The following is a 22,136-nucleotide window of genomic DNA, read 5'->3' on the forward strand; positions in this document are numbered from 1 at the left end:
CCTCGGTTTCCCCAGCTATAGTATGGGAACGTCTCCTCGGACTCTCAGACTGGTGTAAGGACAAAACGAGGTGCTTGGTGGGGACGCTCGTGGCCTTTGGTGCAGAGGAAAGCAAAGTGGGCCTGCCGAGAACACCCCTCCCAGCCCCTCCCCCACCGCCCTGGCTCCACCTCTTCCAGGCACTGAGGCTCTGATGCCAGAATCAGACAGAGGAGAGTGGGAGAACACAGCGCAGGGGGACCTGGGGCTTGGGGGCACTTGCTGCGCTCTCAGCTAGGCCTTACGCCCTCTCCCCTATGGCAGCAGGAGGTGGCCCTGGGGGCCAAGGTGTGCTTGGTCCTCGATGGGCCCCTTTGCTTCTCTCGCTGGAAGCAGGCTCTTTGGTGCAACCCTCTCCCAGTCCAGGTCCGGCCTAGGTCAGGCCCCCACCCACTCCTGCGCCCCAAACTCGGGGGGCCCGCACGCGGCAGGCACGGCGGCGGGCGGAGCGGCAGAGGCTCGCAGGTGGGAGGAAGGCAGGCGGGGACGCGGGAGGTGGAGGGAGACGCCGGGCAGGCTGCCGCCCCTCCCCACTGCCTGCCTGCGCGCCGCCGGCGACATTGCCCCTCCTGGGCAGGGGGCGGAGAAGACGGCGACGGGAGGGGAGGAGGCGGCGGCGGAGGCGGGATTTGGAGTTTCCCTCCGCAGCGGCGGCGGCGGCCCCCTCGGCTCCAGGCGAGGCCGCCGCCCGAGGCTCCGGTGGCGCTCCGTGGCAGCAGCGGTGGAGCTTCCCGCCGCCCGGGCTTCGGAAACTTCCCGGCCGCGACGCGCGGAGCTGGCACAGGAAGCCGAGCGGACCGGAGGTGAGCGGAGGTGAGGGGAGCACGCGGAGCCCAGGCACCCACCCCACCCCCACCCCCACCCCCACCCGGCGTGGCAGCCCCCCGACGTGCACTCCTCCGCCCTGTACCCCCAAAGTCTTGCCAACGCGCGCCCCATGGGGCCGACGCACGCGCCCCAGCGAGACCCACGCACGCGCCCGGGCGAGGCCCACTCGGTCCTGCCGCCGCACGCCCCCCCGCATCCCACCCGTGCACCTCCAGTGTCCTGCGCCACGCACACCCCCTGCCACTTACGCGCGCACACAAACCGTGCACCGTGGACCCGGGTCCCTGCAGTGCACCTAATCCACCACCCACCACTGTCCCCAACTCAGGCAGGCACCCATCCCAGACCCTGCCACGCCTCAGTACACACTCATGCACAGGCACACACTCCCAACACATCCCTGTGATATCTGCACTAACAGAGCTCCCTCACCGTGCCCCCACCATCTCCACCTCCCCATATGCTCATTACAGACACCCCACCCACGTTCCCAGCCTGGAGACAGCAATCCACCCACCCCAGAGCAAAGCCCCAACACTAACCCACACCACAGCGGCCGACACTCCCCACTCGCCATAGCTAGGCCCACTCCCCAGGCATACACCCTAGCATGCGCTCTCATACACCCCAACATGTCGGCACACCTGCTGGATTCACACTTTCAGCACCCTGCCCCGCCCCCATAGCCCTCAACGCCCCTCAGCACAGCCCTGACTCCCTTCCACCACCACCTGCAACACCTGGCCCGTGGGGTCTAGAGGCTACAGCATTTGGGGACCGTCAGGCACCTCTGGCTCACCTTGGGCAGCCACTCACCCTCCTGAGGCCCCCCAGGTGCCTCCCTAAACAGACCTTGAGTCTCTCCAGTGACTGGCTTGGCCTCTTCCCTAAGAGATGAAGAAGGCACTTGGGGCTCAAGGCACCCACCCTACTTAGATGGCAGGGCGCGGAAGGGCGGCAGGGAGGAGGAAGGAAGAGGCAGGCATTGAAATGGAGGCGGCCCAGCTGGGATCAAACGGCTGCCAATTGCCCAGCCCGCACATAGTAGGTCGTGGATTCCATGAGGATAGGAGTCCGGGTGGGTGCAGTGTGTGCGCCTGTCTGCGAGTGTGGTGGGAGAGGACTGTGTGTGCACGTGTGCTTGTGTGTGTCTGAGAGGGGAGCCTGTGGCCCGCTGAGAGAAAAAGCAGGAGCAGCACCCTCCTGGTTCCCTCATGCAACAATTGGTTTCATTCATTCTTGCCTTTGTTAACGAGCATTTCTTCCGGGAGCACCGAGGTGCATGCCTGGCCCTGCACTGGGGGCTGGGGCCAGCTTAGGGCCGGGCACACACCGGCTCCTGCCTTGGAGGAACTCCCAGTCCCGCGAGGAGACCGACCAGGAAAAGCAGAAAGCCATCCCCAGTGGAAAGTGGATTTGGTGGAAAAGACACTGGGTTTGGCAGGAACGCTGTCGCTGGGAGTTGTGCTCCTGGCCATGTGACCGGCTGTGACAGCCACAGCCGAAATCTTGCCACTCAGCCCGGTGGGAACCGTGCATTTCGGGGCGGAGGGATGGAGGGGGAGGTGGGGCGCCACTCTCTGGAGGCTCCAGGGACCAGAGGGTGCACGCGGCACGCTCCGGGCCTACTGGCAGCAGCGTCCTCCCGGCCTACAAGGGGCATTGGCCCGGCCGGGCGGAGGCTGGGAGTGCCCAGAGAGGGCTGGGGCGGCGGGCGCAGCGCCCACCCTGCGGCCATCGGGTGGCCTGGCTCTGCCTGCCCCGGCGCGCGGCACCACCTCCCCCTGCCCAGCCTGCCTGGGGAGCTGCGTTGAGGGGTGCTGGCACCCAGAGCGGGCGCTGCATGGGGCCTGAGTGCGGGCCACCCGGCGAGGGTCGAGGGAGGGGGCACTTGGCTGCGCTCAGCCCTGCAGTGCGGAGGTGGCAACAGGTTCCAGTTTGTCCTGCTGCTGGCGCAGCAGGCACTGCTGCCGCCCGGCACATTAAGCACTCGCTTTCAAGACTGAAATTCCCCCTCCTGAAAGCTTTCTCCCGTGGGAGAGGCTTGCCAACAGGGGTCTGGAGCAAGGTGCAGGAGAGCCACTCTTCAGGCGTTGGGAGATGCAGGTGACGGCACAGTCCCACCCTGGGGGGTTTCTTGAAGCCTAGCTTCCTCTCCCCTCACCAGTGCAGAAGTCGCCTCCCTCCCCATCCTCATCTTCCCAGCCTGACTCCCATCACCTCCTCCAGGGAGCCCTCTCCAGAAAACATGCCTCCATACCTCAGGAGCTCTTACCTCCCTCGGGGTTGGTGACCCTTCTTCTCTCCAACCACACTGAGCCCCATGACAGTCCAGGTAGGGGCATGTGTCTCTCCACCTCCCCGTCGGGCATTGCCACCCCCACTGCCCACAAGGCAGCCAGGCTGGCACATTGCAGAGCCCCTTGGTGCCTTCAACCCCTGCCCACCCTAGCGTCCCTCCTCCAGCTGCGACTGGCCTGGGGGGAGCCCCCAGGCTTGGGACTCATGGCCAGGTGGCAGCCCACCTCTGCCTCTGGGAGCTAGGATGGGAGGGAAAGGCGATGACAGAAGACTGAGTCCCTGCCCTGGAGCAGCGAGACAGGGGGAAGCCGGCCCTGCTCAGCCCCGGCCTCCCAATTTGCAGCTCTCGGGCATTGCAGCCTCACGGAACTGAGGTCTGGAGCACAGAGGAGGAAGACTACAGGCTGGCTCAGGAGACAGAAGGCCTCCCCAGAGGAGGGTGCCTAGGGAGGACCTGAAGAAGGCGCAGAATCTGGACAGGCTACAGACGCGGGAGGCCTGGGCTGGGGGGCAAGGGGACACAGCCCAGCTGCCTGAGGCCCCTGAACGCAGGCAGTAGGACTCATTTCAGAGGCTAGGACATGGTGGGCTGTGGCCAGAGATGAGTCCCAGGCGGCCCGTTGGGGCAGGGAGGGAGGGAGGGGGCCTGGTTGTCTGTAACCTGCCCTCTCCCCAGCATTACCTCCCAAGTTTGTGTTTGTGAGAGGAGTCTTCAGCAGCCACACTGGACTTAACTATCTTCACCATTGGCCTTTCAGTGGCTTTGCGTCCTTCTCTCCTTAGGCACATGTCTTGTGGTGCCAGAGGGTGTGGATTTCTTCCTAGCTCTGGATGCATATTATCAAATTCATTTCCAGAAGGGCCATACCAATAGAATCCTCCAGCCACCAGCAGTAGAGCCTCAGGCCAATTTCACAGCATCCTTGCCAGCACTGGGTGTTCTTGTTTTGAGAGCATTTTACTAATGTAATGGGGGGAAGTGCTCCCTTGTTTTCAGTTGTTGTTGCCTTGTTTTTTAAATTTGCTTTCCTTCCAAGCCTGAGGTTGAACCTTCCCCAAAATGGCTTGTCCCTGGTGTATTTCCTCCTCCATGCAGTTGTCTCTGGTTCTTTGCTCATTTATCTATCCGAGTCTTAACCTCTTTTTTTTTTTTAAGATTTTATTTTTCCTTTTACTCCCCAAATCCCCCCGGTACATAGTTGTATATTTTTAGTTGTGGGTCCTTCTAGCTGTGGCATGTGGGACGCCACCTCAGTATGGTTTGATGAGCGGTGCTATGTCTGTGCCCAGGATCTGAACCAGCGAAACCCTGGGCCGCCTAAGCAGAGCACGCGAACTTAACCACTTGGCCACGGGACCTGCCCCTTAACCTTTTGATTAATTTGTATGAACTTTGTCTTATCTGTTGCACATTCTCCTTCAACTCTGCTATTTGCTTTAGAGGGGTTCTAAGCAGAGAAGGGACACAGAGCTAGACTTTTCCAGAACTCCCCCACTTCGTTTCATTGTCTCAGCACTTATCACAGCTGTATTACCTTGTTCGCTCTCCCTGTCTATTACTGACCTGTCCTACTAGCCTGGGAGCACCATGCAAGCAGGGACCTCGTGTGTCCTACCTGCTCATCATCTGGTGTCCGTGGAAGGTATGGAGGCCACCGGCCTTTGCTGACCGCTGCTCGGTGCAGGGCAGGGTCGAGGTAGGGGGAGGGCTTTGGAAGCTGTGATGGTGACCTCCTCATCAAGAACTGGAGAATGCAAGCCCTTGGCCAGCGCAGGAGGCAGAGGAGAGAGTAAAGATGAGAGAGAGATTTAAGTAGAAAAGACTCTGACTCTTGACTAGGGAGGAGGCAGAGGGAGAGGGCGGGGGGGGGGGGGGGGGGGGGGGGCGGGGAGGGGGCGACTCCCAGGATCAGAACCGTGATAAGAGCAGAGCTCTCCAGTTTAGGGCTGGGAGCATAGAGCTCCTGGGGGCCTTTGGCCTGTGTGAAAGAAGCCCCTGGGGGTGCCCAGAAGCTGCCTTCTGCCTGCCTAGCCCTCCAGCCAGCCTTGGGTAGAGTTCCGGGGCAGAGGGCAGCAGCAGCTTTCTGATCCTGCTTCCTCCTCCCCTCCGTGATTTCAGTGGCATCCCAAGGTGGTGACTATGAGGAGCCATTATATAGATGGGACTGCTGAAGTCCAGTCAGGGGGCATGACGGTCCAGGGTCAAGGAATGAGTAGGGCAGGAGGCAACCTCCAGGGCAGGCGCACTGGGCTCTTGTCCTCACCCCTCCCCCTGCCTCCAGGGACCCGACTGGCGCCGGCCAGGGGAGCTGAGGCCGGTCCCCTGCTGGGCCCCTGACCTGCCCTTGGCCTCTGCCCCAGCTCTGTCCCGCTTCGGTGGAAGCCCCAGCTCAGCGCGCCCGCCACTTGCCGGGCCCACCCTACTGCTTTCGCTGGCACCCGTTGGCTCGCCGGCCCCCCTGAGCCCGCCCCCGCCGCCCCCGCCGCCCCGCCCCTCCAAACGGCAGCTCCACGTCCAAAGGCAGCGGCTTCCAAGGTGGAAGCTGGGTCCCGCTGCCAGAAAGCTGCCGGCGCGCAGGCTGCACCGGACTGAGCTTCCACGTGCGCGCCTGCTCCGCTGCCCCGCCCTCTTCCCGATGGCCGGCCCCGGGGACACCCTGCCCGGGGACGGCGCCCTGCGTCCCGCGGTGGCCGTGGCCCGGATGTCCGCGCGCGGCCGCCCGCTGCTGGAACACGCTCCAGGTCTCTCTCCTTTTGTTTTCTCCTCCCGGGGGGCCCCACGGCCGGGTCAGCTCCGAGAAGGCCAACCGAGGCCCACTACCTTTTTTCCCCGGCCCGCCTGGCCGTGGGGGAGATCTCGGCCTCGAGTCTCTCTCCCGGGCGCATGCCCCCGAAGTCAGAAGCTGGAACTTGGGGAGTGATTGCGGCCGGGCCGAGCGAGAGACGCAGAAAGGGGGTGTGAAGGGACGTGGCTGTGGCCTTGGGCCACCCTAGGAGGGCTGGGAAGGGACCCATGGCTCTCAAAGGAGCCATTGGACGCCCAGCCTTCCTCTTCTGGGGGTCCTCTCACACTTCCCTTCCTGGGGCGGGGAGCAGCGCCGGGCGCCGGAGTGGCTGCCTCCGGCGTTTTTCGTGGGGCACACGGGGCGCCTTGCTGCGTGTCCTCACTGTGGGAGGGGTGCCAGAAAAGAATCGGGCTGTGGACCTGCCGGACCCTGGGCGCCCGCCTTCAGGACACGGGGTCGGCTTCACGTCTTGGCCCCTGGGCCCGCGCCCCGTGGCGACTGGTCGTGGAGGACGGCGGCTCACGCCGCCGCCTTGCCTCTCTCTGCAGCGCCAGCAGCCCCACGTGCCGGGAGCCGGGAGCCCATGGAGGGTCTGGGCCGCTCGTGCCTGTGGCTGCGCCGGGAGCTGTCGCCCCCGCGACCGCGGCTGCTGCTCCTGGACTGCCGCAGCCGCGAGCTGTACGAGTCGGCGCGCATCGGCGGGGCGCTGAGCGTGGCCCTGCCCGCGCTGCTGCTGCGCCGCCTGCGCCGGGGGAGCTTGTCAGTGCGCGCGCTCCTGCCTGGGCCGCCTCTGCAGCCGCCCCCGCCCGCCCCGGTGCTCTTGTACGACCAGGGCGGGGGCCGGCACCGGCGCGGGGAGGCAGAAGCCGAAGAGTGGGAGGCTGAGTCCGTGCTGGGCACCCTGCTCCAGAAGCTTCGGGAGGAAGGCTATCTGGCCTACTACCTACAGGGTAGGTGCTGGTGGTGGCGCAGCGGGCACCGGCCCGGGGAGGACCCCGGTCTGGGAGGCAGGGCCCCACCTTCCGCAGGGATTCATAATTGATTTGACCTTGGGCAGGCCCCACTTCATTTTGTGTAAAGTGGAGGTGAGATCCTCTCCCCTGAGCATGACTTGGGGCAAGCCCTTCACCCTAGGGAGCCCCAGTTTCTGAGTCTAGAAAATGGGGAGAATCAGGCTGAGCTGACCTGGCTCCCAAGGATGCCCGGGAATGGAGTCCCAAGTGCAGGCTCCCAGACTCCCAGGGTGGTATGGCCACCTCCCCCAGCTATTCAGCCAGGGCAAAGGAGGCAGGGACCACAGGAGGACAAACGGTGGGGGGAGAGAGAACCCGTGAAGGCTAGAGCAGGTGTGAGGAGGCAGAGACCTGTGCCCCCATAGTCACAGCAGGGCTGGGGAGGAGAGACAAGCTGGTACAGGCCGGTAACACACACATGCCACCTTCGGCAGTCCAGGGTAGGGACAGAGTTCCCACGAACCTACAGAGTCAGCTGCCCCACCTCCCCATCGAAGAGGATCATTGGGCTGTCATCCTTTGCTCCATTCTGAATCCACAGGAATATAGAAATATAGAAAGTGGATTTCCAGGCCCCCACCCCCAGCCCAGGGACATAGTAGTTACCCATAGATGAGGGAGACCTTGGCTTCTTGGGACTTTGGAACCATCCCGGTGGAATGTCTCACTCTCTCCCAGGCTCCCTGCCTCTTGGGGTCCCACTTCATCCCTAAAGAGAGTGCAAAGATGGCTGTGACTCTGCCCCTGCCCTCAGGGTGCTCCTGGTTGAGCTGAATCAGGAAACACCCAGGCAGAGAATTCCCATCTGAACCTTTCCTCTGCTTTAACTGATGGCCACTGTCCTCCCCAAGGCTGGCAGGACCTCTAGACTCTGTTGAGCCTTCGTGCCTGCCTCAGCTGGGTCCTGGGCATGTCAGATCCTCTGTAGGTGGCTCTGCCTGGATCCAGCTCTTGCACCCCCAGCAGCTGCAGTGGGCACATGCTCTCCAGAGGAGTGGCCAGCAGTGCTGAGCGAGGAGGGCTGGGCTACCCATAGCGTACCATATGGGTCCCCAGTATAGATCAGGCTGCTGGCTTTCAAGTCCCCTTTGGGGACATCCACAAGCCCCTGATGGCACCGGGGTTGTCTAGGGTCAGTTCTGTATCCCGAGCCAGGGACACTTGGCTGCCTAGAAGGCCAGATCAGCAGGACCCCCTCCCTCTCCCTTTCCAGGTGGCTTCAGCAGATTCCAAGCCGAGTGCCCTCACCTGTGTGAGACCAGCCTCAGCTGTGGGGGCCCAAGCACAGCCCCGGTGCCCAGCCCAGTGGTGGGGTTGGGTGGCCTGTGCCTGGGCTCCGACTGCTCTGATGCGGAATCTGAGCCCGACCGTGACACCATGAGCTGTGGCCTGGATTCAGAGGGTGGCACGCCCCCCCCAGCGGGGCTGCTGCCCTCCTTCCCCGTCCAGATCCTGCCCAACCTCTACCTGGGCAGTGCCCGAGATTCGGCCAATGTGGAGAGCTTGGCCAAGCTGGGCATCCGATACATCCTCAATGTCACCCCCAACCTCCCTAACCTCTTCGAGAAGAATGGTGACTTTCACTACAAGCAGATCCCCATCTCAGACCACTGGAGCCAGAACTTGTCCCAGTTCTTTCCAGAGGCCATTGCGTTCATTGGTGAGTCCACCCTGCCCTCCTGCTCCTCCTTCTCACCTCACCCCCAAAGCCTGGCTCCTGGCCTCTCCCATATCTTCCCCCTCTCCCTCACAAGGGTTCCTCCCAGGCTTGGCTGCCATCCCCAGAGCCCAGAGCCGGGATGGCACTTCTGGGGTCAAGCAGTGCTGGGCCCACTCCCAGAGGCAGCCCGTGAAAGCTCCAGGACTCCTGAGGCTGGCCAGGGCTCCCAAGCTGAACCTAGCCAGAGCCACCTGCCTTGGAGGGCGGAGCGGGGGCTGCGAGGGCCCCTTCGGAAGGTCACTGGCCTGCACCTCACACTGGGCCCGCTCTGCCCCCTCCTAGATGAGGCCTTGTCCCAGAACTGCGGGGTGCTCGTTCACTGCCTGGCGGGCGTCAGCCGCTCTGTCACCGTCACCGTGGCCTACCTCATGCAGAAGCTCCACCTCTCACTCAACGATGCCTACGACCTGGTCAAGCGGAAGAAGTCTAACATCTCGCCCAACTTCAACTTCATGGGGCAGCTGCTGGACTTCGAGCGCAGCCTGCGGCTGGAGGAGAGGCGCGCACAGGAGCGGGGCAGTGGGGGGCAGGAGTCGGCCGCCTCCGACCCGCCCTCCTTCTTCACCACCCCCACCAGCGACGGTGTCTTTGAGCTGGACCCCACATAGGGCACCGCCCTGCCCCCCAGTGGGTGCTCTGGACCACCTATGTGCTGGGGGGGAGGCGGGAGCGGGCTCAGCTGTAAGCAGGGGGGATTGGGGGGAGCACAATACCTCATGCGGGGGCTGTGGGAAGAGGCAGGAGCGGGAGCCCCTCCAGGGTGGCCGCAGGGAGAGACCTGTCCTGCCCACTTGAAACATCCACAGGAATCCTATTAAACGTGCCTATGGGCCGGGCCCGGGGCCACCGGCCTGCCCTGCGCCACTTTCAGGCGGAACCATGCTCCAGAACCTGCCTCTTCTGCGACTGTTATTTTTTTCTTTGGGGGGAATGGGGGTTCCCATTTCGAGGGACCATTCCAGGTGGCTGCCTGTGCCCCAGGCCCAGGCCCTGTGTGCTCAGTCAGCTGGGCCAGCCCTGAGCCTCCCTGTGGTTTCCTTGTCCAGGAAGGGCGTGTGTCTGCTCTGCCACCTCATTTGCCACAGGGACCTGCTCCCAGTCCCATCCCTGTCCCCAAATGGCTACTTATGGGGAGGGGTTCGCCACCAGCCGCACTGTCACCTCTCTGCTTCTCTGCTGAGGGCTCGGGCCTCGCGGGGCTGGGGTCCTCTCAGGATGCAGACTCAGAGGTGCAGTGGCCGCCCAGCATCCACGAGGACAGCTCCTCTCTGTGTGGCTCCTTGCTGGCAGCACCACAGGGGAGGGCGCCGACCTGGGAGCCGCTGGGCAGGTTCCCGGCCGCACATCTGGCGCCCTGACTGTTTATCCACTTGACATCTGAAAAGATGCTTTTCTTCCTCTTCCCCCAGATGTCTTTATGGGATCACTGGGGCTCTTTGTGACTGAGGGTGGTCAAACTGCCACCAGAGGAGATGGGGTCTCAGAGCAAGAGCTGAGGGTGGAGAAGGGGAAGAAGGCGGCCAGGATTTTGCTGCTGCGGGTCCCGCACAGCCGAGGTTGGCTTGGGGGGATGGGGAAGAGGCCAAGCTGCAGACACACATGGTCATTCATTGCAGTGCACACCCCTCATGGGCAACTGGCGTGCATGCATGCGTGTGTGTGTGTGTCAGCACTCGCACACGCATGCCAGTCTGCTTACACACCCAGGGCCAGCAGTCCCTGCAGTGGGGCCACCTCACCGTTGGGAATCCACCCCACAGTTGTTGTCTTTAATTGTTCCTGAATAAATGGTTTATGTAAGATACTGAATGGAGGGAAGCTGCTTCCTGAGCACCTTAGAGGGTTTTGGAGAAGAGGAGAAGGAGGCCACTCCACCCCCATGTCATCATTTCCCATCTGGCACCCACGCACCTGTTGGCCTAACCTCTGGCCGACTTTCCCTTCACTCCTGACCCATTGAGCCCCTACTTTGTGCCACACAGGGCTAGGGACCGGGACGCAGCAGTGAGCCAGAAGCCTGCTGCTCAGAGCCAACTTCTTGGAGGGGGAGGGAAGACACTAAACAACAGACCCCACGAAGCAGTAAACAATGCTGGGTGTCCAGTGCGGTGGAGAGAGTAGGGGAGCAGGAACCCACACGTGACCACAGAGTTTGGCAGCTGAGCCCTGAAACTCAGTGCGGAGTCAGACCCAAGCCTCAATATGGGATGATGGGAGCCACAGAAGGACCTGAGCTGGGGGGGACATGGACAGACTTGCGCGTCCAAGTATGTGTCCCTCTGGCTGACGCAGTGTGGAATTTGGACCACAAAGGTCCAGGTTGGAGGCAGGGAGAGCCTGCAGAGGCCACTGGGCCACCTAAAGTGACAGATGGGTCTTGCTCCTCCCTGGCCTCCCAGCCTCAGCTCTGGGCGCCTCCAGGGCCTTCTGCACACCACAGCTGAAGTGATTTGCTTTTTCTTTCTTTTTTTTTTTGCTGAGGAAGATTGGCCCTGAGCTAACATCTGTGCCAGTCTTCCTCTATTTTATATGTGGGACACGGCCACAGCATGGCTTGATGAGTAAGCAGTATGTAGGTCCGCGCCCAGGATCCCAACCTGCGAAACCCAGGCCACCAAAGTGGAGCGTGCCAACTTAACCACTATCCCACGAGGCAGGCCCTTGAAGTGGCTTTCTGAAGTCATGATTACCAACCATAGAGACACAGTAGGAAGTGGAAGGGAAGCTGGAGGGTGAGTGGGGACAAGTGCAGTATGAGAATACAGTGAGGACTTTGTGAGCAATGTGGACTGTGTGTCCAGAGAAACCTTCACGGTCCAGACCCCTGAAACGTAGGATGAAATCTAAACACACATTTGAATGAATGGCTGAGCTGGTGGGAAAATAAGAGAAAGCCTCCGAGATCAGAAACGATGAGGATCCTCGAGTCCAGAGGAGTGAGCCAGCTCCAGGGCTACACCTGTCCCGGGGCATCTCCACTCAGGAGCCAGGATCCTTGGGCTGCCGCTCCTCTTTGAACACCCTCCTCCCATGGCTTTCCTGATGCCACCCTTGGGAGCTGGGAGACAACACTTGAGCAACCCCATAATGCCAGGACTTTTGAAGGGCAATGCTCTCGGTAGGTATAGTCAGGAGAACACGGGCCCCCCCCAAAGATGGCCACATCCCAATCCTGGGACCCTGTGAATATGGTACCTTACATGGCAAAAGGGACTTTGCAGATGTGATGAAGTCAAGGATCTTGAGATGGGGAGATTGTATTGCTTATCAGGGTGGGCCCAGAATGCCATCACATGCACCTTTATAAGGGAAAGAGGGAGGCAGGGGAGTGAGAGAAGGAGATGTGACGATGGAAACAGGGGTCAGAGCCAGAGAGAGATTGGAAGATGCTACACTGCTGGCCTTGTAGATGGACGAAGGGGCTGCAAGCCAAGGAATGCAGGTGGTCTCTAGAAGTAGGAAAAGGCAAGAAAATAGATTCTTCTCTCAAACTTTCTCAAGGAATACAGCCCTGCCGACACCTCAATTTTAGCTTAGTGAAATCTATTTTGGATTTCTGACCTCCATAACTGTAAGATAATAAATTTGTGTGGTTTTAAGCCACTAAGCTTGTGGTAATTTGATACAGCAGTAACAGAAAACTAACATTTTGTGACCTAGAAAAAAACATCCTGCAGAAAGAGGTGAGGATGTTTGCTTATCTTGACCTTTAGTCTGGGCTGAAGTGGAAAAAAAGAAAAATGCTGCCCCTGAGAATTTACAGCCACAAGCTGGAATTTTACTTTATGGTGGTCTAGGCACAGAGGAGTAGATGCTCCAGCGTTTCTCTCTTGGACGGACTTAGGGACAGCAATCTAGTTGGGGGTACAGCTCCATTTTTGCCTTGAAGCTGCATCTGATTAGCTTGCACACAGAATTTACTTAGATTGTGATAGCCCAATAAAAATAGCAAAGTTTTAAAATACATTTTTTAAAAGTTCCAAATGAAGTGGTCCAGAGGGTGTCTTGTCCATGAGTGCATGGCAGAAGCAAGCACAAATCCTCCATGCAGGGATTCCCTTTAAATACAGGCCTCAAAGAATTCCTACAGAAAAATTTTAAATATATAATGAAAAAAATCACAAAACGTACAAGAAAACAAGCCACCATACATGAGAGAAACATACAAGCATATAAATTTAAGTATCAACCCTGCAAAGATAGTAGATTTTGAAATTATGTGACACAAATAGAAAATAAGTATGATTAATATGTTTAAAGAAATAAAAGGAAGTATCAAAAATATAGCAAAAGAATAAGAGACTATACAATGACCAGGTACTCTTGAAAGATGACCAAATAAAACTTCTAAAAATTAAAAATATAATAATTGCAATTAGAACTTCATGATATGAGTTAAATAGTATATTAAACAAAGCTGGAGAAAGAATTAGTGAACTGGAAGATGGACTCAAAGAAATTATCCAGAATGCAGCACACAGTGACAAAGAGAGAGATTGAGGTCACATAAATATTTAGTTGGATTTCTAAAAGAAAAAAATTAAAGATAATAGGGAATGTGCAATGTTAAAAAAGACAATGGCTGAGAATTTTCCAAAATTGATGAAAGACACTGTGGAAGAGAATGCTAAGTATTCCCCAGTGTCCATTCTCCCCTTCCTACTTTTAGAAATGAAATCCCCTTGGGGCCAGCCCTGTGGCTGAGTAGTCAAGTTCACGCGCTCCACTTTGGCAGCCCAGGGTTTCGCCAGTTCAGATCCTGGGCACAGACACGGCACCACTCATCAAGCCATGCTGAGGCGGCATCCCACATGCCACAACTAGAAGGACCCACAACTGAAAATATACAACTATGCACTGGGCGGCTTTGGGGAGAAAAAAGAAGAATAAAATTTTTTAAAAAGAATAAGTAAATAAATAAAATAAAATAAAATAGAAATGAAATCCCCAAAGTTTAATAGGACATATGGCTTTCAATTTAGAAATTTATTTCCCATCCTCCCTTGCAGCTAATTGTGGCCATGTTCTTACATGCCATCTATTTTTTCCATTACAGCCCTCAGCATATTAATCATAGTATTTTAAATTGCTGGTCTGATATTTACAACATCCCTACCATAATTGAGTCTGGTTCTGAGGCTTGCTCTGCCTCTTTCAAATGTGTTTTTTGCCCTTTAGTATGCCTTGTCATTTTTTGTTGAAAGCCAGGCATGATGTACTGGGTAAAAGGAACTGCAGTAAGTAGGCCTTTAGTAATGCGGTGGTGAGGTGTGGGGAGAGGAGAATCCTTCTATAGTCCTATGATTAGGTCTCAGTCTTACAGTGAGCCTGTGCCTCTTGGCTATGACCTTTACAAATACTTCTTATTCCCCCCCCCCACCTAAGGTGGGATAAGATGGCTAGAGTGGGCTAGAGTTGGGTATTTCCCTTCCCCCAGGTCTGCTGGACTCTGATAAAACCCTACTGGCCAGGCTCTAGTATAATAGTTTGTCTTGAGGGTGGGCCTTGTTAAGAACAGGATGCTTTGGTGTATTTCAAAATGTCTGCCTTCCCCCTCCCACTGCCAGAAGCATGAGGAAATTTTTCTGGAATCTTCACTGTGAAAACCTGGTAGGGCTCCTGGAGGTAAAATTCACAAAAGTGTGGGAACCTCCTTAAGACTGGGCCCCCCTGGAATTTTTAGCTCTCTGATTTGTTCACACTGCACTTCCAGCAATTCATCAATTACAGTTCAGGTTTTACTACCCAGCACTGTTCCTGCTCAGGGGTTTCTACTCTGGTAAGTTGTGATTCTTTGTATCTGCCCGTCTGTCTCTCTAGTTTTTGGAGCAATGGTTTGCCCTGTGACCCTAATTCTCTGAAGGATCTAAGAAGAGCTGTTGATTTTTCAGTTTGTCCAGCTTTTTACTTGTTGTTAGCATGGAGTGATGACTTCCAAGCTCCTTACGTGCTGAACCAGAAACTGGAACTCTCCTGGGTCTGATTTGATTGGCTGATTTTTATTATTATGGATTACATTTTTATGCTTCTTCTACCTCAGTCAGAAAGTCTTGCTGGTAGAGTTCACCTAACTTATGTCCCCTCTTTCAGGCACCACAGAGTCTTTGCTGACTATTGTCCACCATCTGAAAATGGTTCATATCTTTTGCCAAGTTTTCCAGTTGTGTATGTTGGGAGAGTAATTTTGGACCCTGTTACTCCCTCATGGCCATATCAGTATTGTATAACTTTGAGCTTTGTTAAGATAAAATATGCGTGCTAAATTTTCTAAAGTAACTACTAAAAGAATATAAATAGAGTGTACTGCTTCCAAACTAGTAGTGGAAAAATATCAAATAATGAGGGAAAATCTCAATCCAAAAGAAGTCAAAAGAGGAATAAAGAAACAGAAACATTGGAATAAACAGAAAGTATGAAATAAGATTTTAGAAATTAATCCAAACATCAGTAAGCAAAACAAGTACACTAAATTCTCCAGTTAAAGACAGGATTTTTAAAAATCCAGCTATATGCTGTTTGTAAGAGATACATCTAAATGATACCACCAAAAAAAAAAGGGGGGGGGGCCGGCCCAGTGGCACAGCAGTTAAGTGCGCATGTTCCGCTTCTCAGCGGCCCGGGGTTTGCTGGTTCGGATTCCAGGTGCAGACATGGCACCATTTGTCACGCCATGCTGTGGTAGGTGTCCCACGTATAAAAGTAGAGGAAGATGGGCACAGATGTTAGCTCAGGGCCAGGCTTCCTAGGCAAAAAGAGGAGGATTGGCAGCAGATGTTAGCTCAGGGCTAATCTTCCTCAAAAAATAAAAAAAAGATTGAAAGGGCAGGACTTCCAGCTATGGCCAAGTGAGGATACTGACAAATAATCTCCCTAAAAAAGTAGTTATAAAGCTGGACTAAATTGATAAAAACAACCCTTTATGATCTGGAAATCAACCAAAGGTATATATTAAACTGAGAAGCTGAAATTTGGGAATCTGTGGCATTCTTGCCTATGGCTGCTCTCATCCCTCCCAGCTTAGTTTGGAATGGGGGTTCTTCTAGGGGAAGGCAGCTCATGAAGATCAGCAGCTTCTCTGCCTAGGTTTGAAGAGGCTGACTCAATTTGGAGTAGTGGGCAATATCCACACCCAGGGGCATTGTCAGTAGAAGCAACTTCTCAGAGGCAGACCAGCAGGGGAGAGCCAACAACTCAGCTCTACTAGACTGAAGTGAATGTGGTTGGGGCAAGCATGTTCTTGCCTAAGTGGAGAATGGAGGGGTCCCAAGCTATTCCTGTTCTCTTGGACAACCTTGAGGCTACATACATGTATATAGGAGACTCAAAAGGGTCCAGTGGAAAGAAAACCCAGGGCAGACCTGAGAATAGCCTGAAGATTGAAAGAACTCCCCTACCCACACACAGATCCATCAGCAGAGTACACAATCGTTACTGTTTCAAGATGTTTGAGCACAGTTTCTGTCTAATCATTGGCTGGTCACTAAGCTAGGCAGATACAGGGGCAGCCCCTAGGAAACCAGGCTTAATATTTAAAACTAGAATATTTTTTTTAAAAAACTAAGCAAGACACTAGTGACTGCACACTGCAGGGGGACAGACTTCACACATTTAGTCCAGAAAAGTTGCACAACAAAGAAACAAACAAGTTACAAAACACACACATATACACAGAGAAAAAACAACAACCTCTAGGGGGATAAGGGAATATCAGAATCCAGAGTTACTGGAAAATATTATCTAAAATGTTCAATTTTCAACAAAAAATTAGAAGACATGCAAAGAAACATCAAAGTGTATCCACATTCAGGAAAACAATCAGTCTATAGAAACTGTCTCTGAGTGTTCCCAGATGTTGGAATTAGCAGATGAAGACTTCAAAACAGTTATTATAGATATGTTCAAAATACTCAAGAAAACCATGTTTAAAGAGTTAAAGGAAAGTATGACAACAATCAACAAATAAAGATTCTCAATAAGGATACAGAAATTATGAAAAATAACTAAATGGAAATCATGGAGTTGAAGAGTACAATAACCGAAATAAAAATTTTTCTAGAGTCATTCAAGAGCAGGTTCAAGGTATCAGAAGAAAATATTAATGAACTTGAAAATAGATCAATATAAGTTATCCAATCTGAAGAACAGAGAGAAAAATGATTGAGCCTCAGAGGCCTGTAAAACAACAACAAGCATACAAAAATATGTGTAATGGGAGGCTTTGAAGAAGAGGAGAGAAAGAAAGGGGCAGAATAAATATTTGAAGAAATGATGGCAGTAACATCCAAAATTTTATGAGAAGCATTAATCAGATCCAAGAAGTTCAATGAACCCCAATTAAGGTAAAACACAAAAAGAGCTAATCGTAGACATTTCACAGTCAAACTGTTGAAAGCCAAAGATAGACAATTTTGAAAGCAATAGGAGAAAAATGACCCATGTAGAAAGGGACCACAATAAAATTAACAGTTAGCTTCTCATCAGAAACAATGGAGGCCAAAAGACAGTGGAATGAGGCTGGCCCCATGACCAAGTGGTTAAGTTCACACACTCCACTTCAGCGGCCCAGGATTTCACCAGTTCCAATCCTGGACGCGGACATGGCACCACTCATCAGGCCATGTTGAGCTGGCATCCCACATGCCACAACTAGAAGGACTCACAACTAAAGAAAATATACAACTATACACTGGGGGGACTTGAGGAGAAAAAGCAGGGGAAAAAAAAGACAGTGGAATGACATAATCAAAGAGCTGAAAGAAAAAAAATACTATCAATCAAAAATTCTATGTCTAGCAAAACTAGACTTTAAAAATTGAAGGTAAAAAAAAAAAAAAAAGACGTTCCCAGATAAACAAAGACTGAGAGAATTCATTGCTAGAATATTTCTTTAAAATAAATAATAAAAGAGGGGCTGGCCCCGTGGCCGAGTGGTTAAGTCCACGCGCTCCGCACCAGGCGGCCCAGTGTTTCGTTGGTTCGAATCCTGGGCGCGGACGTGGCACTGCTCATCAAACCACGCTGAGGCAGCGTCCCACATGGCACAACTAGAAGGACCCACAATGAAGAATGTACAACTATGTACTGGGGGGCTTTGGGGAGAAAAAAAGGAAAAAAAAAGAAAATCTTTAAAATAAAAATAAAAATAAAAATAAATAAATAATAAAAGAAGTCCTACAGGCTGACACCAGTTAGTAACTTGAATTCACAGGAAGAAATAAAGAGCAGCAAAATGGTTAATATGTGGGTTAACATAAAAGTCTCTCGATATATTTTTCCTCATTTCTTCTCTTAACTTCTTTAAGAGACATCAGATTATATAAAGCAATAGCTATAACACTGTATTGGTGGGTATATAACCTATATAAACCTTAAAGGTTTATAACCTATATAGATGTAACATACATGACATTAATAGCACAAAAGAGGAGGGAAGTAATGAAGCTATTTTGGAGGAAAGTCTCTACATTTTACAAAATTAAGTGAGTATTAATATGAAGTAGATTGTTATTAGTTAAGATACACATTGCAATGCAATTATAATTCAAAAATATATAGTTAAAAAATCAAGAGGAAATAAAATGGTATGCTAAAAAATATTTAAGACAAGAGAAGGCAGTCAAGGAAGAAAAAAGGACAGGAGATACAAAGAAAACAAATGTCAAAAGTAAATCCAACCATATCAAACATTGCATTAAATGTGCACAATCTAAACATCCCAATCAAAAATCAGAGATTCAAAAAAAGCAAGATTCAATTCACTATATATTGTTTACGAGAGACAAATCTTAGATTCAAAGACACAAATAGATTGAAAGTAAAAGAATAGAAAAAGATATATCATGCAAACAGTAACCACAAGAGAGCTGGAGTGGCTATATTAATATCAGATAAAAAAGACTTTAAGACAAAAGCTATTATTAAAGAAAAAAGAGACATTTCATAATGACGAAAGAGTCAATTCATCAGAAAGATACAATTATAAATATAGATGCGTTTAACAACACAGCCCCAAAATACATGAAGCAAAAACTGACAGAATTGAAAGGAGAAAGAGACAACTCAACTATGACAGTTGGAGATTTCAATACCCCACTTTCAATAACTGATAAAACTAGAAAGAAAATAAGTAAGAATGTAGAAAACTTCAACAACACTATCAACAAATTTGACCTAACTGAAATCTAGAACACTCCACTCAACAATTGCAGAATACTCACTCTTTTCAAATACATATGGAACATTATCCAGGATAGACCATAACCTAGGCCATAAAACAAGCATCGATGCATCTAAAAGGATTGAAATAATGTGAAATATGTTCTCTGACCACAACAGAATTAAATTAGAACTCAAAAGAAAGAAAGACAGACAGAATGAAAGACAAAAGAAAGAAAGAAACCTAAGAAATTTAAAAATATTTGGAAATTGAACAACAAATATCTAAACAACCCATAGATCAAAGAGAAAAATTACAAGGGAAATTAGAGACTACTTTGAATAGAATGAAAGTGAACATACAACATATCAAAATTATGGAATGCTGCTAAAGCAGTACTTAGAAGGAAATTAATAGCTTTAAAAGTCTATACCAGCAAAAGCAAAAGTTTCAAATCAACAGCCTAATGATCTACCTTAGTAAAGTAGAAAAAGAAAAACAAATTAAATCCAAAGCAAGAAAAGGTAAGATTAGTGCAGAAATGAATGAAACAGAAAACAGAAAAGCAACAAAGATAATCAATGAAAACAGAAGCTGGTTCTTTGAAAAGATTGACAAAACTGATCTTACCTAGACTGATCAAGAGAAAAGATTACCAAGATCAAGAATGAAAAGGGGGACATTACTCTGACCTATCGAACTATAAGGGATTATAAGGCAACGTTTTGAACAACTTTATGCCAACAAATTAGACAATTCAGATGAAATGGACAAATTCCAAGAAAGACACAAATGACTAAAGTTGACTTTAAGAGAAATGGGAAATCTGAATAGACTTATAACAAGCAAATAAGTTGAATTAGTACAGTCATCTCTCAGTATCTGCAGGGCACTGGTTCCCAGACTCCCAAGGATAGCAAAATCTGCGGATGCTCAAGTCCCTTAGCCAGCCCTCAACATCTGCGGGTTCTGCATCCATGGATTCAACCAAGGATCGTGAATACAGCACAGGATCTGGGGTTGGTTGAATCCTCAGATGCAGAACCCACAGATACAGAGGACTGAATGTAATTGAAAATCTTCCCACAAAGAAAATCCAAGCTCATAAGTCCTCATTGGCGAATTCTATCAAATAATGCAACTGAAAACATATGTCCACACAAAAACTTGCACAGAAATGATCATAGTAGCATTGTTTACAATAGCCAAAAGGTGGAAACAATCCAAATGCCCATAAATGGATGCATGGATAAACAAAACTGTGGTCTATCCACACAATGGAACATTGTTCAGCTATAAAAAAGAATGAAGTACGTGCTACAACATGAATGAACCTTGAAAACGTTATGCTAAGCATAAGAAGCCAGACACAAACAGCCATATATTGTATGGTTCCATTTATGTGAAATATCGGAATAGGCAAATTCACAGAGGCAGAAAGTAGCTTAGTAGTTGCCAGGGGCTGGGAGTGGGTGTGGACGGTTGGGGAAAATGGGGAGTGACCACTAATGGGTACAGGGTTTTCTTTGGGGATGATGAAAATGTTCTGGAATTAGATCGTGGTGATGGTTGCACAACTTTGTAAATATACTTAAAATCAATAAATTATGCATTTTAAAGGGTGAATTTTATGGTATGTGAATTATATCTCAATAAACAACAAATTTTAAATTTGAAAGGAAAAGGATTGAACAAGAAAGACCAGGCAAATATTAATCAAAAGAAACTTTCTTTGCTGTGTTACATCAGACAAAGTAGACTACAGCAAAAGCGTTACTAGCACTAGTAGATACTTACTCAACTTACCTGAAATATATAGCAATCCTAAACCTATCTGCATAACCTAACTTTAAAAGACAGACAGCAAGGACAAACTGAGAAAAAGCAATCAGGTCTCTATTCAGGGCATCGTGTGAAGCAGGCTTGGCCCCCTGGTATGAGGGGAACTACCAACATCTCCATGGGGCCCCGGGAGGGGATTTGGAGATGAAGTTTTTATATTTATCAATGAGGTTTTTATATTTATCAAGAGGGGCCGGACAAGGTTGAAAAACTCAAAGCAAAACGCTGATCTTGTCACTGGCCTGCCTAAAACTCTCCAGTGGCTCCCCAGTGCCCTCTTGAGAAAGTTCACTTTCCGGGCTGATCTCTAGCCGCTACTCACAACCGCCCTCAATCAACCAAACTAGGTTGTTTGTTATTTCCGGAACATCCTATACTTCGTGTCTTGCCCACCTAAGGAGACAGGGATGCCTGGATTGAAGCTTGGGTAGAGCACGTGGCTGCCATGTGCCCACCGAGTGGCTGACAAGAAGAAACTTGGTTTGGAGTGCCAACAGGGCCCCTTCATCTCCTGAATCAACCTGCTTCTCTCCCTCGTTGGGGGGCATCCTCGACTCCCACACCCTCCCCTCCCATTCAGTCCACCACGACCGATCTTTCCAGTCCCACTTCAGCTGCTTCAGCATAGGCTCTCTACATCTTTTGCCTCGCCCACCGCATGGCCCCCAGACGTGTGTTCCTGCCACCAGCCCTGCCCCACTGAACTCCAGAAGGATCTTCCTAGGGCCCAGAACCCACACCCCACCTCTGCCACTGTGGAAAGACCTCCCAGGTTCCCATTTCACAGGGAATTTAATTAAATGAAATTGAGGCACAGAGAATGTTAAAGATGACAAAACCACCTGCGAGGCCCAAACTCAAATCCCGGGCTGTCCCCACCCCTTGCCCCTTCTCCTTCCTCAGACTGACAGATGATCTCCACCATCTTTTCCTGAAGTCCCCACACAAGCCTCATGTCTCCACAAGCCCTCCTAACTTGCACGGAGGCAGGCAGAAGGGTGGAGCACAAGGCTGTGTGGTCTTGGCTCAGTTGCTTGGCCTCTCTATGCCTCAGTTTCCCCATACATAAAGGGGAGACGACGCTAACAGGAGTAGCCACCTCATGGTCAAGGTTTGAAGTCAATACATGTGAGGCCCTCCAAAACAGTGCCCAGCATGCAATAAGGGCACCATGGAGAGGGACCATTGGGCTAATCCTTTGCTCAGCTATAGAGCTAGATCCGGATTTGCAAAGAGAAGCATGAGAAACAAGTCTCTTTGGGCCCTTTCAGGTACCTCAAACTTGTAATGTCCAAAACCAATCTCATTGTCTCTCCTCAAACCCACTCCAGTGAACTCCTCTTGGCAAATGGTTCCACAGTCCACCCAGAAATGCATGGGCCACCCTGGACCCCCTCTCTTTCATTCCCCACCCACAACCCATCACTGATGCTTAAAGAGCTCCCAGGACC

The 22,136-nt window shown here is 51.8% G+C and overlaps 1 protein-coding gene across 3 annotated transcripts; it reads left to right on the forward strand.

Annotated features, from left to right (window-relative positions):
• The first annotated feature begins 224 nt into the window (after positions 1–224).
• DUSP9 (dual specificity phosphatase 9) lies at positions 225–9,577 on the forward strand. 3 transcript variants are annotated; one of them, XM_023633558.2, is made up of 4 exons: positions 225–842; positions 6,503–6,904; positions 8,181–8,627; positions 8,970–9,577. In XM_023633558.2, the coding sequence occupies exons 1-4, from the start codon at positions 344–346 to the stop codon at positions 9,293–9,295; spliced, it is 1,674 nt and encodes a 557-aa protein (XP_023489326.1). In that variant the 5' UTR covers positions 225–343; the 3' UTR covers positions 9,296–9,577. The 3 variants fall into 3 exon arrangements, with proteins under 3 accessions (XP_023489326.1, XP_070112998.1, XP_070112999.1); XM_070256897.1 differs by having other exon boundaries at positions 670–852; XM_070256898.1 differs by lacking the exon at positions 225–842 and adding an exon at positions 5,415–5,910.
• Positions 9,578–22,136: the final 12,559 nt, after the last annotated feature.

The sequence above is a fragment of the Equus caballus genome, chromosome X, assembly GCF_041296265.1.
Source record: "Equus caballus isolate H_3958 breed thoroughbred chromosome X, TB-T2T, whole genome shotgun sequence".
In the NCBI taxonomy this organism is placed as follows: domain Eukaryota; kingdom Metazoa; phylum Chordata; class Mammalia; order Perissodactyla; family Equidae; genus Equus; species Equus caballus.